Source organism: Polypterus senegalus, chromosome 4, assembly GCF_016835505.1.
Source record: "Polypterus senegalus isolate Bchr_013 chromosome 4, ASM1683550v1, whole genome shotgun sequence".
NCBI classification, from domain to species: Eukaryota; Metazoa; Chordata; class Cladistia; order Polypteriformes; family Polypteridae; genus Polypterus; species Polypterus senegalus.
This window is the reverse complement of record NC_053157.1, coordinates 6,698,015-6,715,128: the sequence shown is the minus strand read 5'-3', so window position 1 is coordinate 6,715,128 and position 17,114 is coordinate 6,698,015. Positions and strand designations below refer to the sequence as shown.

General features: G+C 45.8%; 1 protein-coding gene across 1 annotated transcript in view; it reads right to left on the bottom strand.

The window, feature by feature from the left end:
• frem3 (Fras1 related extracellular matrix 3) overlaps positions 1-17,114 on the bottom strand; it is a 205,632-nt gene that overhangs the window by 53,051 nt on the left and 135,467 nt on the right. The window contains exon 6 of the mRNA XM_039750203.1: positions 16,837-17,088. Coding sequence (XP_039606137.1) covers positions 16,837-17,088 — 252 coding nt within the window. The remainder of the gene's footprint in view (positions 1-16,836; positions 17,089-17,114) is intronic.

Below are 17,114 nucleotides of genomic sequence, written 5' to 3'. Positions count from 1 at the left end.
AGAATATGCAAACTACACACAGGGAGCAGCTGGGACTTGAACCCTAGTATCCTTGTTGCAAGATAACACTTTATTGTTATTATCATGTACTTCCTTTGTTTGTTGTGTGGAGTTTGTAGGTTCTCCCTGTGTGAATTTCCCCTTGGGATTAATAAAGTATCTATCTATCTATCTATCTATCTATCTATCTATCTATCTATCTATCTATCTATCTATCTATCTATCTATCTATCTATCTATCTATCTATCTATCTATCTATCTATCTATCTATCTATCTATCTATCTATCTATCTATCTATCTATCTATCTATTATATAGTGCCTTTCATATCTATCTATCTATCTATCTATTATATAGTGTCTTTTAATCTATCTATCTATCTATCTAATGTATATGTATATATCATAGTGCACATTTTCCTTCTTTGGAATAGCAATGATAGATTGACAGACCAGACAAATGCACTTCGATTGTGACATTGTGAGAAAAAACATCCAGCCCATACCCTCCCCAAACAATTTTTATTTTTAATCCTTTCTTTAGTCGATATAAATTGAAAGGCTAACTAGATCACTTAGATAGCCGGAGTTTTGCAGTAACTCGCGCGTTTGATCGTGCGTGCGGGATGACAGAAGAAAAGAGATCTCAGACTGGCCGCCCTGTATGTCAATCAAGTGGCAAATGCCATCTGGAAGATATATGATAGACTAACATTGAAACATTTTTTTTTGAATGCAACGCGATCTACCTGCACTACCTTTGCGATCTACCGGTCGATCGCGATCGACGCATTGGGCACCCCTGCCCTAGTACTACATTCATTTGTGACAGAAAAGTGCATTTGAAACACTGAGGTTTCTAGTCTGGTCATCATTACTGGGATTATGGGGGGCCAGAGCTTATCCCAGACAGCACAGGGTGCAAGGCAGGAACAAACTCTTGACAGGGCAGCAGTCCATTGCAGGGAGAAAGAAACATACACACAAAGCACACACTAGTGACAATTTAGTATCACTGATTCACTTAACCAGCATGTCTTTGGACAGTGGGAAGAAACCCACGCAGACACGGGAAAACATGCAAACTCCATGCTGGGAGAACCTGGGGCAAAAACACCTTGGCTTTGCTTTCATTAATGGAGCCCACTCATTACGTCTGTGGTATACACACAAAGAGCAGGGACGTGCGGTTAGGGGAGGTCATCATGAAAAGTCAAAAAACGAATAATGATAACATAAAATAACTGTGTCCACTGGTCTGTGCTGTAAATTTGTTTTCTGTATGATTCCAGTGAGACGTCAAGCAAAATCCATCCATCCATTCATTCATCCATCCATTATCCAAACCGCTATATCCTAACTACAGGGTCACGGGGGTCTGCTGGAGCCAATCCTAGCAGACATCTTAATAGCATTATAGACCCCAGGCAAAGCAGTGCACTGGGGGCCCCTACCTACACAACCATTCAGCAAGTCACAACATACAAAGATTAGCATGGAGCCTCTATGCTCGGGGGCCCCCTGGAGCAACTGCCCAGCATGCCAATGCGTTAAGACAGCCCTGCAGCTATGAGTGCAAGGCAGGAAACAAACCCCAGGCAGGGTGCCAGTCCAGTCAAGCAAAATGACACCTTTAACTGGCTAACTAAAAAGATTACAATATACAACTGCCTCGAAAGCTTGCATATTGTAATCTTTTTAGTTAGCCAATAACAAGGTGTCATTTTGCTTGACTTCTCACTACATTCATAATGCCTAACACGGTACAACACCCTAGTGCTACAGACATGCATAATTCTAATAATTCTGGTCATTTTTATAATCAAAATCGCTGAATTTGCCCATTTCCTGTTCAAATACAGAGGAGAAACGTGAGGTGCAGCAGTGACGAGCCTCACCTCCCCTCGGACTGCGCTCTCCTCACTTCACGGGGTTGATGCCTGCAGTTGGCGCGTGCCTGTCACTGTCACCAGTATAATGTGTGCAGACACGTTTATTATACACCCTGACTTTACACAGTCTGGCTAATATCTTTAATGAATGTGTTTGACATATTTAGTCTTGCTGATCGAACATAAAACCGCAGTGGAAAGGCACAAGGTGAGGCAGACAGTACCGTGGGCGCTCCGAAGGGGGCGCATGTGAGCCCAACAGGTGCTCGTCGCTGCTGTTCTTCTACTCAGAGTTAGCGACATCAGAAAGTCAAGTGCACTGCAGCAGGCCGTTTATGTTTATTTTTTCTTCCGACTGACTGCCAAAATGGAAGAATAAGATTTTTAAAAACTAAAGGAAAATAAGGAGGACTTTTACAAGAAAGTGACGGAGATTTTCATGGACAAGGATAGGCGCATGGACTTCATTTACAAATAAAGGTAAGACCAGAAGCGGTTTTCAATTTTATTAAAATTGGGATCAGACTAAGAAAAAGAAACAATCCAATATTTAAAAACTAAATCTTGACCTTAAATAATATATTCTTTTGTTTTTTTCTTGTTATCCTTTTGTTGAACAGTCTGCATTTAAATTGATTAAAGCATCAGAATTAAAAGCTTTTAAAACAACTAAATATTTCAATTAAGGTCAAAATTGAAATCTGATTTTTATTTTGTACACCTCTCTATACTTTCATTTGTATTGAATGAGTATGAATTGTGGAATTGCAACGGGAAATTTATAACAAATGGAGTGTGAGGAGCAAATGCGCTCTCTCCGCTCTCTCTATAAATGTAACGTTATTTCTTAGCCAAATATGCGCCTTACCTGTGTGTGTAAAGAATGCTGATGAGATATGAAACATAACCAGTAGTCCGTGTGCATGCTGGCTGCCAGTTGAATAGACAATAAGCTGCTCTTTTGGGTTCGTATATTTGTAAATCTCACTCTGAAGGAGTCGGTGCCTCACCAGCCATGAACCTCACCGCGCGTCACTGGCAAAGAGGCACTGTTTGTGCTATCGACACAGAAGGGACACCATGCAAGGGACACCACAGCTGATGTACCCCTACACACACACACACACACACACACTCCTCAGTTTGATGTTAATGTCCGAGGTATGTATTTTACACAAAGGAGCACCGTTTCTGAAGGTGTGCGCACTCCGGACACCGAGACCGAAAATAGTCAAACTTTGATGAGCGCATACTCTTTATATTGATAGTTTGACGGCCTAACCCACATCATCACATGATATCCTATATGGTGTTCCACAAGGCTCTATCCTGGGTCCGCTGCTCTTCTCAATCTACATGCTTCCGTTAGGTCAGATTATCTCAGGGCACAACGTGAGCTACCACAGCTATGCTGATGACACACAGCTGTACTTATCAATAGCTCCTGATGACCCCGATTCTATTGATTCACTAACAAAATGTCTGACTTGTATCTCAGAATGGATGAATAGTAATTTTCTCAAGTTAAATAAAGAGAAAACTGAAATTTTAGTGATCAGTAATAATGTATACAATGAGGCTATTAGAAATAAACTGGATACATTAGGATTAAAAGTCAAGATGGAGGTAAAAAGCTTAGGGGTGATTGTTAACTGTAATCTGAATTTTAAATCACATATTAATCAGATCACTAGGACAGCATTTTTTCACTTAAGAAACATAAGTAAAGTTAGACCTCTTATATCACTGAAAGATGCTGAGAAATTAGTTCACGCGTTTGTTTTCAGTCGACTAGATTACTGTAACGCACTCCTCTCAGGACTACCCAAAAAAGACATAAATCAGTGACAATGAGTGCAGAATGCAGCTGCTAGAATCCTAACTAGGAAAAGAAAATCCGAACACATCACACCAGTTTTGATGTCACTACACTGGTTACCTGTGTCATTCAGGATTGACTTTAAAATTCTGCTTATGGTTTATAAAGCCTTAAATAATCTCGCCCCATTTTATATATCGGAATGTCTGACACCTTATATTCCAAATCGTAACCTCAGATCCTCAAATGAGTGTCTCCTTAGAATTCCAAGAACAAAACTTAAAAGAAGTGGTGAGGCGGCGGCCTTCTGCTGCTATACACCTAAAATCTGGAATAGCCTGCCAATAGGAATTCGCCAGGCTGATACAGTAGAGCACTTTAAAACACTGCTGACAACACATTACTTTAACATGGCCTTTTTATAACTTCAATTTAACTTAATCCTGATACTCTGTATGTTCAATTCATCACAATAACTATTCATGGTGGCTCTAAAATCCGTATTGACCACAACTCTCTCTTCTGTTTCTTTCTCTGTTCCTGCGTCACCTCCACCTACTCAAAGCTTCATGATGCTCCAACAATGATGGATGGATTAAAAGGCAGAAGTCTACGTGACCATCATCATCAAGTCCTTCCGTGAGAACCCTAAATCCAAAGAGGACTGTATGATTTATGTTAGGTAGAATGCCCAGAGGGGACTGGGCGGTCTCATGGTCTGGAATCCCTACAGATTTTATTTTTTTCTCCAGCGGTCTGGAGTTTTATTTTTGTTTTTTCTGTCCACCCTGGCCATTGGACCTTACTCTTATTCGATGTTAATTAATGTTGACTTACAGTATTTTATTTTCTTATTCTGTCTTTTATTTTCCTATTCTTTATTATGTAAAGCACTTTGAGCTGCTGTTTGTATGAAAATGTGCGATATAAATAAATGTAGTTGTTGTTGTAACCCCTCGGTGTCCGGAGTGGGCACACAAATGACCCAGGGCGGTTGTCAGTGGTCATCTGGGGCGTACACCCCTAAACGTTCACAAATGCCACCCTTCATATAACGGCGCCCTAGGCGGCCCATGTCCCGTAATGGAATGGCCAGCTCTGACTGCACATGTGACAGCTATAAATGGTCAGGAAAGCCCAGCAGATGTAGGGAGACCACACCAGCTCCATACAGACAGTGGGATTTAAATGTCTTTTTCTGGGGATATGAGGCAACAGCACTAATAAATACCATATTAAGATTAGTGGTGAAACATACGTATTAGAATGCCTTGTGTAACCTTTCTATTTAAATGGCACTTTTACTGACGCGTATACAAGACGCATAACTGGAAATTATTTTCATCCAAAGGGTTTCAAACTCTCATCCAAAACTTTAATCCCTTCATCCCACTTTAACCGGCTCCTTTCATCACCTCTTCAGTTCATTACCAAACACAGCCCTTCCCAGGGGTAGAAAAAATGCACACTTTTGTCAGCAAGCCTCCGGTTTCAGGGCTATCTGATGTCAGAAGCTTAATATTTGTCAATAACGTTTTTTTCGGGAAGCGCAAGGGCCCGTGGAGACATGTCAGCAGCTCTCACTTAAATAGACGTGCGGATTGACAGGATACTCAGGGGGCTTCTCCTGGCTCACCTGGAGACCTATAGCTTGTGTGGCCTCGGGACCTAATCTCTCATTGGCCAGGCCATTCCAATGGGGATAACCTTCTTTTCTCCAAAGAAAACTGAAACTAATTCTTGAATTCAGCCTGTCCTTCTAAAGGCCCTCTGGGGGTCAGTCAGCTTTTGAGTCGACCCCAGGCAGACATACCTTACCTGCTAAATGCATTGTTAAATATGTGCAGCAGGTCAACAAAACAAAACAAAAGTCAACAAAACAAGCTGCATGGAATGCCACACAGGATCCATTTGTCACTGTCGTCACATGGTATTACATGAACCTCACTAAGCTGTGATTGTAAGCCTTAATGTTGTTTGTGAACCCCTACTTAAAAACGTTCTACTTGCGACAGTTTCACAAGTTTGACCCCAAGACAACAGTGGCAACATTTTTAAAAGATATAACAAAATAAGAAATATAATGAAATAGAGGATCTCGACATTTAGACGCTACTGAATACTGAATACTGGTAGGCCCAAACGCATTGTGAGGGTCTGCTGGGAATGGCTGGCAGAGTCCCCTGTCAGAAGTAGCTTCAACTCCCACCTCGACCACGTCCAGAGGGAGGTGGGGGGGCATCGAGTCCGAATGGGCCACGTTCCGTGCCTCTGTTGTTGAGGCAGCTGACCGGAGCTGTGACCGTAAGGTGGTCAGTGCCTGTCATGGAGGCAATCCCCGAACCCATTGGGGGACACCGGCGGTGAGGGATGCCGTCAAGCTGAACAAGCCCTTTTGTCCTGTGGGACTCTGGAGGCAGCTGATAGGTACCGGCAGGCCAAGCGTAATGCGGCTTTGGTGGTTGCTGAGGCAAAAACTCGGGCATTGGAGGAGTTTGGGGAGGCCATGGAGAACGACTTTCGGACGGCTTCAAGAAGATTCTGGTCCACCATCCGGCATCTCAGGAGGGGGAAGCAGTGCAGTGTCAACACCGTATATGGTGGGGATGGTGCGCTGCTGACCTCGACTCGGGATGTTGTGGGTCGGTGGGGGGGGTACTTCGAAGACCTCCTCAATCCCACTAACATGCCATCCAATGAGGAAGCACAGCCTGGGGACTCAGAGGTGGGCTCTCCCATCTCTGGGACTGAGGTCACCGAGGTGGTCAAAAAACTCCTTGGTGGCAGGGCCCTGGGGGTGGATGAGATACGCCCGGAGTTCCTCAAGGCTCTGGATGTTGTAGGACTGTCTTGATTGACACGTCTCTTCAACATCGCATGGACATCGGAGACAGTGTCTCTGGATTGGCAGACCGGGGTGGTGGTCCCCCTCTTTAAGAAACGGGACCGGAGGGTGTGTTCCAACTACAGAGGGATCGCACTCCTCAGCATCCCTGGAAAAGTCTATTTGGGGGTCCTGGAGAGGAGGGTCTGTCAGATAGTTGAACCTCAGATTCAGGAGGAACAGTGTGGTTTTTGTCCTGGTCGTGGAACAGTGGACCAGCTCTACACCCTTAGCAGGGTCCTGGAGGGTGCATGGGAGTTTGCCCAACCAGTTGACATGATTTTTGTGGACTTGGAAAAGGCGTTCGACCGTGTCCCTCGGGGAATCCTGTGGGGGGTGCTCCGGGAGTATGGGGTACCGGACCCCCTAATAAGAGCTGTTCAATCCCTGTACAACCAGTGTCAGAGCCTGCATTGCCGGCAGTAAGTCGAGCCCATTTCCAGTGAGACTTGGACTCCGCCAGGGCTGCCCTTTGTCACCGATTCTGTTCATAACTTTTATGGACAGAATTTCTAGGTGCAGCCAGGGTGTTGAGGGGGTCCGGTTTGGTGCACTCAGGATTGGGTCACTGCTTTTTGCAGATGATGTTGTTCTGTTTGCTTCGTCAGGCCGTGATCTTCAGCTCTCTCTGGATCGGTTCGCAGCCGAGTGTGAAGCGGCTGGGATGGGAATCAGCACCTCCAAATCCGAGACCATGGTCCTCGGCCGGAAAAGGGTGGAGTGCCCTCTCAGGGTTGGGAGCGAGATCCTGCCCCAAGTGGAGGAGCTCAAGTATCTTGGGGTCTTGTTCACGAGTGAGGGAAGAATGGAGCGTGAGATCGACAGGCGGATTGGTGCGGCATCCACAGTGATGCGGGCTCTGCATCGGTCTGTCGTGGTGAAAAAGGAGCTGAGCCGTAAGGCAGGCTGGCTGCCAAGTTGTCTTTGCATGGCAGGGGTGGTAGCGGAAGTCACGGTCGCAGTGCAATGCAATCTGGTTTGTTCCTCCAAGTGATGGTCTACCCAGGCGAACATTGCATCAGCTATAGGCATGTGTTGAGCACCACAATCAGCTGGGGACCGGTCACTTTCATTTTTGATCTCGATCTCCAGATCACTTGCATCAAATTCGGAGTCCAACAAGTCAGAGTCCAATTCAGTGATAATTTACAAAACGTCATCCACTGAGTATTTTCGTTTTGATCTCTCGCCAGATGACGATACCATTTTTGCTGTTGTTTGCTCTTCACTACTCATGCGGGCACAGGGAATCTCAGTCAGACCAACCAAGCTAACTTTACTTCTAGCCAAGCGGGTCAAACTAAAACATCACGGTGGGTTTTGTCACCGTTTACAGTTGATCACCACCCTCAATCCCTCCTGTTGACAAAAGTCGACATCCGCCCTAAAAGAGTTAAATGACCCTATTAACCTATCATGACAAGTGCTTTGCTCAGTACTAAATTGTTTGCAGATCTTTAGAAATGTATTTATTTTTACAGTTAAAGCAAGTCAAGTCAAGTTGGGAAGCCAGCACTGGTACAGCTTGTTGTCGCACCCACCACACGACGAAACAACTCGGGATAGTGTTGGCAACCCCCCCCAGGCAGACACACGGTCCAGTCCCACCCTCTGGAAATGACCCTCTATCTGCCGCAGCCAGGTGTTACGTGGGCGACCCCTTGGCCTGGTCCAGCTACTCGGGTCCCCAACAAATGAGGATCTTACAAGCGGGATCACCCTCGGGTAATGGCTCCACATGACCGTAGTGCCGTAACTGACGCTCCCTCACAATGCAGGTCATGTGCCTCATTCGGGACTCCATGTGCAACACAAAGTCAAACCAACGGCACCCAAGGATTTTCCGGAGAGCCACAGTACCAAAGGAGTGCAGTCTTCATCTCAGGTCACTGGACAGCGTCCATGTCTCGCAACCATATAGCAAGACAGGAAGCACCAGGACTCTAAAGACTTGGACTTTCGTCCTTTTGCAGAGATATCGGTAGCACCACACACCCCTTTCCGCCGTCCTCATGACCCCCCATGCTCTCCCAATCCGTCTACTGACTTCACAGGAAGAATCACCAGAGACATGCTGAGGTCAGTAAACGTCTCGATGAGGTCGACACTCTCTCCGCAAACAGACAGACACCCTGCTGATGGCCGTGCCCACGAGGTCATTAAAGGCCTGATCTTGGTTTTTTATTAGGACACTCGCAAGCCCAGACACTCAGACTCCTCTCTCGAGACCCCCGATCAGAGCCTCCATTGGTTCCGCGAAGATCACAGCATCGTCAGCAAAGTCAAGATCCGTGAATCTTTCTTCACCAACAGATGCTGGACCCCACGACCCTGAACAACACCCAGTCCATACAAGTAGAGAACAGAGTAGGAGCAGAACACACCGCTGACGGACCCCAGAATCAACTGGGAAATACACAGAGGGTCTGCCTCCTCCACTCTGCACAGCACTCACAGTACCAGTGGACAGGCCGGCCATGATATCCAGCAACCTCGAGGGTTGATTATGTTCAGTTATCACATTGTGAGTCAGCGGTGAGGACAGAAGTTTAATCTCCAGCGACGTAACCATAATGGGACATGCTGACTCACATTTAGTTTTGTATAATGTATTTCAATTGGACATATCATCCCAAAATGAAATATGTTTTAACAAATTTCTAAACAGCCGAGTAGCAGCAGATTAAATTATGCACATGCATAATAAACGCAGTTTACTTACTTAGCATCTTTCCTTAGTGAACAAAATCACAAGCTGCTTAATACGTACTGTACTGTTTCATCCATCCATCCATTATCCAACCCGCTATATCCTAACTACAGGGTCACGGGGGTCTGCTGGAGCCAATCCCAGCCAACACAGGGCGCAAGGCAGGAAACAAACCCAGGGCAGGGCGCCAGCCCACCACAGACAGTACTCTTTCTTTTGCCTTCTTTCTACAGTGTGATCACTGGCAGGCTTGGCATCAATAAGTGGTTAACATTAACACAACATTTTTTGTGGTTTATGCTTTTAAACTTTAGCCACTAGAGGGCCCAACTGCCTTACTTTTAATTCTTCTTCAGTTCTTACTTTTACTACTTCTTCACAGTAACACTCCATGATGGGAAGTGTCGGGCATTTGTGTCAGAGGGTCACCTCTCACCAACTATGGGAAAACCTCACATGTCCAACCTTCAAGTATTTGTCGCTCCTATACTTAATGATCTCTAGATTTCATTTTTCCCGAGCTTCACGTACACAGTATTGGTTTTTATCACACACCGGTCATTGAAATCACGCAGTCGCAGCTTTTAAGTCATGTGATCGCAATCTGACGTTTTCATTGGTAGGTGGTCTGCTTGTCTTGCAGTATGTAAAATAGAGCATACATACCAGCTCTTTCCATTGTGCTATAACTGGAATGAAGACATATTTGGCCATCACCCCTACCTTATAACATCAGGAAAGACCTAGTAATTCCAAAAACTAATAAAACTCAATTTTGAGAAAAAAAAAATATGGCAGTTGCTAGGTTTTTCCATTGCACGTGAGACCTTCTGGGATCAGCTGAGGCATGTAATACCACTCCAAAATGAGAGAGGGTGCTGTTGCTAGCTATGTCACTTGTTTCTACCTCCACAGAGCTCCCAGAAGACACCTCATGAGGGCAACTGACTCCGTGCCTTCTGGGCTAGGTCTTATAAAGCCGGGCATCCATGGGTGGTGGCATTTCACTTTGAGTCAAGCCAGACACACAAAAAGACAAGGCCTGCTCGATTGATCAGCATTATATACAGTCTATATGTTTCAGTTCTGAAACGCCATCACGCATTTGTTTCGTTTGGCTGTGTTTAGAGAATTAAACGGTACGACCCTGTAGGTGTTCCAACATTTCTGTGTGGATTGTGTTCACGCTACTGTGCGACCACAGAAACATGCCGGCGCAGTGGTTAGCTGCCTGTGTGTTTATAACACTCACTTGGTTATTGACTGCGTATTTATTGTCTATAGCAGGCATCTCAAACTCCAGTGCTGGTGGGCCGCAGTGGCTGCAGGTTTTCATTCTAACCCTTTTCTTAATTCGTGACCTGTTTTTGCTGCAGATTCATTGAGGACACTATTTGTTACTCGACGTTACTGATTTACTGAATTCTGAAGATGTCCGAAAGGCCTTTTCTTTTCAAAGGTGTTCCCCCCAAACCTTTCAGGTTGTGCTATAACCTTCAAATCCGAGTTGCCCTTGATTGATCTTCTCTGAACAGTGTTTTATTCTACTTTATTTACCAGATCTGCACACAGTATTCCTGACGAGGCCTTACTAATGTGGGCGGCACGGTGGCGCAGTGGGTAGCGCTGCGTGGAGTTTGCATGTTCTCCCCGTGTCTGCGTTGGGTTTCCTCCCACAGTCCCGAAGACATGCAGGTTAGGTGCATTGGCGATCCTAAATTGTCCCTAGTGTGTGCTTGGTGTGTGGGTGTGTGTATGTGCGTGTGCCCCGTGGTGGGCTGGCGCCCTACTCAGGGTTTGTTTCCTGCCTTGTGCCCTGTGTTGGCTGGGACCCTGTAGTTAGGATATAGCGGGTTGGACAATGGATGGATGGACTTACTAATGCATTTCTGAGTTGGAGCAGGAAACAGATGAGGTCTTTGAGTCGCGTGGTCGCTCTAGCAGAGCGCTTAGGCTCTCACCTTAAGGCCGTGTGGTGGCAGCAGATGGGAGAGGGACCAAGTCCCAGTGGAAGCCAAAGGATAGCAGCAAGGGACATGGGCCGGGAGAGAGTTGACTGCTTTTGTCAGTAGACGTTGCTTGTTGCGAGTCAGGTATCTCTTTAAACCAGAGCCTCCACCCTGGAGCTCCAAGTAGGTAGAGTTAACTTACTTGACATGTATTTGGCATTATTTGAGTCAGACCACCCTCACACAATCCCAGTCTTAACCGTAGTGTAACTGAGTGGCACTCTGGAGGTCTGCAGCGAGACTCTGTTGGTGCCCATTAGAGTCAACTCCGCCTACATGAACCACCCACTGGAGTCAACTCCACTTACTTGGAACTCCAGGGTGGAGGCTGCAGGCTGTACAGATACAGTATTTTCTTATAGATCTGAATAGGGAGCAGCGGAGATGTCAGTTGTGAAGGGAAGCACCGAGCTTCGGTGCACATCCTGGCATGGATTTTAACCTCAATTTTATTGGATTATTATTTTTACTTATTGATTTTAATCTTGGGCGGCACGGTGGCGCAGTGGTAGCGCTGTTGCCTCGCATTTAGGAGACCTGGGTTCACTTCCTGGGTCCTCCCTGCGTGGAGTTTGCACGTTCTCCCGGTTTCCTCCCACAGTCTAAAGACATGCAGGTTAGGTGCATTGGCAATCCTAAATTGTCCCTGGTGTGTGTGTGTGTGCCCTGTGGTGGGCTGGCACCCTGCCCGAGGTTTGTTCCCTGCCTTGCGCCCTGTGTTGGCTGGGATTGGCTCCAGCAGACCCCCATGATCCTGTAAGTTAGGATATAGTGGGTTGGATAATGGATGGATGGATTTTAATCTCCATCTGAACACCTGGTTTTACCCACCCCACCCCACCCATTTCCAACCCGCTGAATACGAATACAGGGTCACGGGGGTCTGCTGGAGCCAATCCCAGCCAACACAGGGCACAAGGCAGGAACCAATCCTGGGCAGGGTGCCAACCCACCGCAGGACACACACAAACACACCCACACACCAAGCACACACTAGGGCCAATTTAGAATCGCCAATCCACCTAACCTGCATGTCTTTGATTGTGGGAGGAAACCGGAGCACCCGGAGGAAACCCACGCAGACACGGGGAGAACATGCAAACTCCACCCGGGTCTCCCAACTGCGAGGCAGCAGCGCTACCACTGCGCCACCGTGACGCCCACCTGGTTTTATGATGGATACATTATTTATTTATTGACTATGCACTATGGGGTCTTGAACTCAGGTTTCTAGTAAAAGCACAAAGCCCTTTTCACCACCTCTTGACTGTATGTGTCCTCGTTTGCCTGGTCCATCCTTGGACATATCACCGATGGTTCCAGGTCTGAGAGTTGCCAACCTGGACCGTCACAAGCACTAATGCGAAAACTAAAGTGCCGGTTATCCATCCATTTTTCTCGTGTCACAGCTGAAGGGCCTGAACTTAAGTAATTCTACACACCAGAGCAGGGGGTGGCGGAGTGCACTAACTCTTGTTCATGCTTTCCTGCAGGCCGATAACGGGAAATTCCGCCTGACCCTGATGACGTCACTTCCGGTTATGGGGCCGCTGATGATGTCACTTTCGGCCCAGAATCCATGGACGAAGACCCTTTTGATGACGTCACATCTGGGTCTGAGCCTACGGAGGAGGACCCTTCCAGTTCCGCCCTAGATGACTTCATTTCCTGTTCTGGCCTTTAAAGCCGTCATCTTCCCTCCATACCAACAGTTCTGTATTGAACTCGGCTCTATGCACATCAGTGGCATAACTTATACCCTTCTACTGCCAGGGAACGATATGCCTTTTTTCGACGTTTGTGTCTGCTTATTGTGACACACTCTTGCATTTCGTGGTCCCTGGCGGGGCCCAAGGGTAGGACTGAACTTGAATTTATGCCAAATGCATCATAGGGCACAATCATACATAAATGTGTTCTCACTCAAATGGACTAATGTAGTGTCACCAAATATCCTAAAATGTATGCCTCGGAGATGAAATGAGCACTTGGAGAAAATCCATACAGACAAAGGGAGAATGTTAAACTCCACACAGATTTTGACCAAACTCTGACAAAAATCGAAAATGTCTGGATCTGTGAGGAAGATACACGACTAAATTCTATCTATCCATCCATCCATTTGCCAACCCACTGAATCCCAACACAGGGTCACGGGGGTCTGCTGGAGCCAATCTCAGCCAACACAGGGCACGGACCAATCCTGGGTAGGGTGCCAACCCACTGCAGGACACACACCAGGGCCAATTTAGAATCGCCAATCCACCTAACCTGCATGTCTTTGGACCGTGGGAGGAAACCGGAGTGCCCAGAGGAAACCCACGCAGACACGGGGAGAACATGCAAACTCCACGCAGGGAGGACCCGGGAAGCGAACCTGGGTCTCCTAACTGCGAGGCAGCAGCGCTACCCACTGCGCCACCCCAGATTAAAGAAAAGCTCCAAATCTTCAAAGTCCTTTTAACTGTGTGCTTCAATACTTAGAAAACAGAAGGTTAAAGATAAAAAACGTCAGCAAAGAGAAGAGTCCTCGACAACTGCACCAGGAATAACTAAGAAGAGCAGAGGTGCACCAAAGCCTGTGCCCATGTCTAACCTCTGACCTCTTCTCGTTCTTTGTATTCTATTATGTTTGAAGGCAGGAGGAAATGGACAATTTGTCCAATGCAAACAGTGATTAGATGCCGTCCATTAATCTTCCTGCTTTTGAATCCCCCTTTAATTGCAAGTTACGTTAATTTCCTTAAGTAATCAGCTCTGGTTTCCAAAACCTTTGTACTCTAAAAGAAGCCCATTCACAAAGTCACTTCATTTTGCTGGGCCCTCGTTTCCTTTTGAGTTAGCAGCTTGTAAGCAACTTAACCCCAATGCCGCCCTCGCTGCCACTGCCCCCCCCACCTGTCGCCTCGCTTTTTTTTTTAAAGGGCGCCTGCACACACAATGGCCTTCTGTGTGTTGGGCTCTTGGGTGATCTTAACGATTGCTTCACATCAGAGGTACACGGCAGGCATTTCATTAATAATAATGAGGGTATTAAATTAAAGGAAGCAAGTTAATTGTGTGTAAAAATTGCTTGTGGCACTTTCTGTCTATCTGCACTTTTATGTTGCAAATTATATAGCACCTGCCACATCTATTATACATTCCTATTCCTATTAATCTATCAACATTTATCTTCTGTGTATGTAGCTATGTTAAGCAGTATGTATTTATGATACAATGTGTTTCATACTCATTAAGTGGCCACTTTAACAGATCCGAATGCTCTTAATGCCCATCCTTCCAGTTAAACAATAATGTGGCTACGGCTCATTCTATAGGCCGGGGTGTCGAACTCCAGTCCTGGAGGGCCGCAGTGGCTGCAGGTTTTCATTCTAACTATCTACTTAATTAGTGACCAGGTTTTGCTGCTAATTAAATTATTTTGCCTTAGTTTTAATTTAACGTGACTCATCCTCCTTAGTTTTTGTCACATGTGATGAAGACCATGGAGCGGCTGCTGCTTCATCACCTGAGGCCACAGGTCTTCCACACCCTCGACCCTCTGCAGTTCGCATACCAGGAGAAGGTGGGAGCGGAGGATGCCATCGTCTATATGATACATCGATCCCTCTCCCACTTGGACAGAGGCAGTGATGCTGTAAGAATTATGTTTCTGGACTTCTCTAGCACCTTCAACACCATCCAACCTCTGCTCCTCCGGGACAAGCTGACTGAGATGGGAGTAGATTCACACCTGGTGGCATTGGTGGATCGTGGACTATCTTACAGACAGACCTCAGTATGTGCATCTCGGGAACTGCAGGTCTGACATTGTGGTCAGCAGCACAGGATCGCCGCAGGGGACTGGACTTTCTCCAGTCCTGTTCAGCCAACATACATCAGATTTTGAATACAACTCGGAGTCCTGCCACGTGCAAAAGTTCACTGATGACACTGCTATGGTGGGCTGCATCAGGAGTGGGCAGGAGGAGGAGTATAGGAACCTAATCAAGGACTTTGTTAAATGGTGCGACTCAAACCATCTACAACTGAACACCAGCAAAACCAAGGAGCTGGTGGTGGATTTTAGTAGGCCCAGGCCCATCATGGACCCCATGATTATCAGAGGTGACTGTGCTGAGGGTGCAGACCTATAAATACCTGGGAGTGCAGCTGGATGATAAACTGGACTGGACTGCCAATACTGATGTTCTGTGTAAGAGAGGACAGAGCCGACTATACTTCCTTAGAAGGCTGGCGACCTTCAACATCTGTAATAAGATACTGCAGATGTTCTATCAGACAGTTGTGGCGAGAGCCCTCTTCTACACGGTGGTGTGCTGGGCAGGCAGCATAAAGAAGAGCCTGGACAAACTAGTGGGGAAGGCAGGCTCTATTGTAGGCACGGAGCTGGACAGTTTGACATTAGTGGCAGAGCGACGGGTGCTGAGCAGACTTCTGTCAATCATGGAGAATCCACTGAACAGGATCATCTCCAGACAGAGGAGCAGCTTCAGCCACAGACTGCTGTCACCATCCTGCTCCACTGACAGACTGAGAAGACCCCACACTATGAGACTCTTCAATTTCACCCGGGGGGGTAAACGTTAACATTATACAAAGTTATTGTCTGTTATACCTGCATTGTTATCACTCTGATATTTAATATTGTTTATTATCAGTATGCTGCTGCTGGAGGATGGGAATTTCCCCTTGGGATTAATAAAGTATCTATCTATCTATCTATCTATCTATCTATCTATCTATCTATCTATCTATCTATCTATTATATAGTGCCTTTATCTATCTATCTATCTATCTATCTATCTATCTATCTATCTATCTATCTATCTATCTATTATATAGTGCCTTTCATATCTATCTATCTATCTATCTATCTATCTATCTATCTATCTATCTATCTATCTATCTATCTATCTATCTATCTATTATATAGTGCCTTTCATATCTATCTATCTATCTATCTATCTATCTAGAAAACCAGTAAACAAGTGTGTCACAGTGTCACGAGACAATATTTCCAAGTGATTTACACATCACTTTGCATTGACATGATGACATGATGACTACTTGACTCACACTTGTACATCACTTTTTAGAACCACTGCTCTTATAATAATAATTCTTTTGCATTTATATAGCACATTTCTCACTACTCAAAGCGCTCAGCAATTGCAGGTTAAGGGCCTTGCTCAGGGGCCCAACAGAGCAGAGTCCCAATTGGCATTTGTGGGATTTGAACCGGCAACCTTACGATTGCCAGTGCAGATCCCTGGCCTCAGAGCTACCACTTCCACTGTTCTTATGGTCCCCTAACACCCACATGTACTATTGGATAGTTGAATAGCCCCTCGGCTTACCCCTTTTTGCCACTGGCCGCCCTTTCTGCTCTGTGCCAGTCTAGCTCCTATGTCATTAGGCTTTTGCAGATCACACAGGTTTTGTCACTATAGTGCTAGTTTGTAACAAAGATTAATCCAAAGTAAAGCAAAATAATACAATGAAATAAAAAGACTTACCATCATCATTGTCTGCTGCAATGATCACTTTGGCACTGGGGTAGTTTGCACTGATTTTTCCACCCATGGGCATGCTCAGAGTAACGTTAAAAAACTCATCTTCTTCATATAGTGAGTCATCGATGATGATCACTCGGCACACCTTCTCTCTTTCGTCCTTGTCAAAACGGATGATGCTGGTGTGATCCTCTGGGCGGGTGATATAATCTGAATAGGAAAGCACTGTGGAAGGTATGGTACCTGTGGCCGAACCTGAAAAGAATAAAGAAGATGTCAAT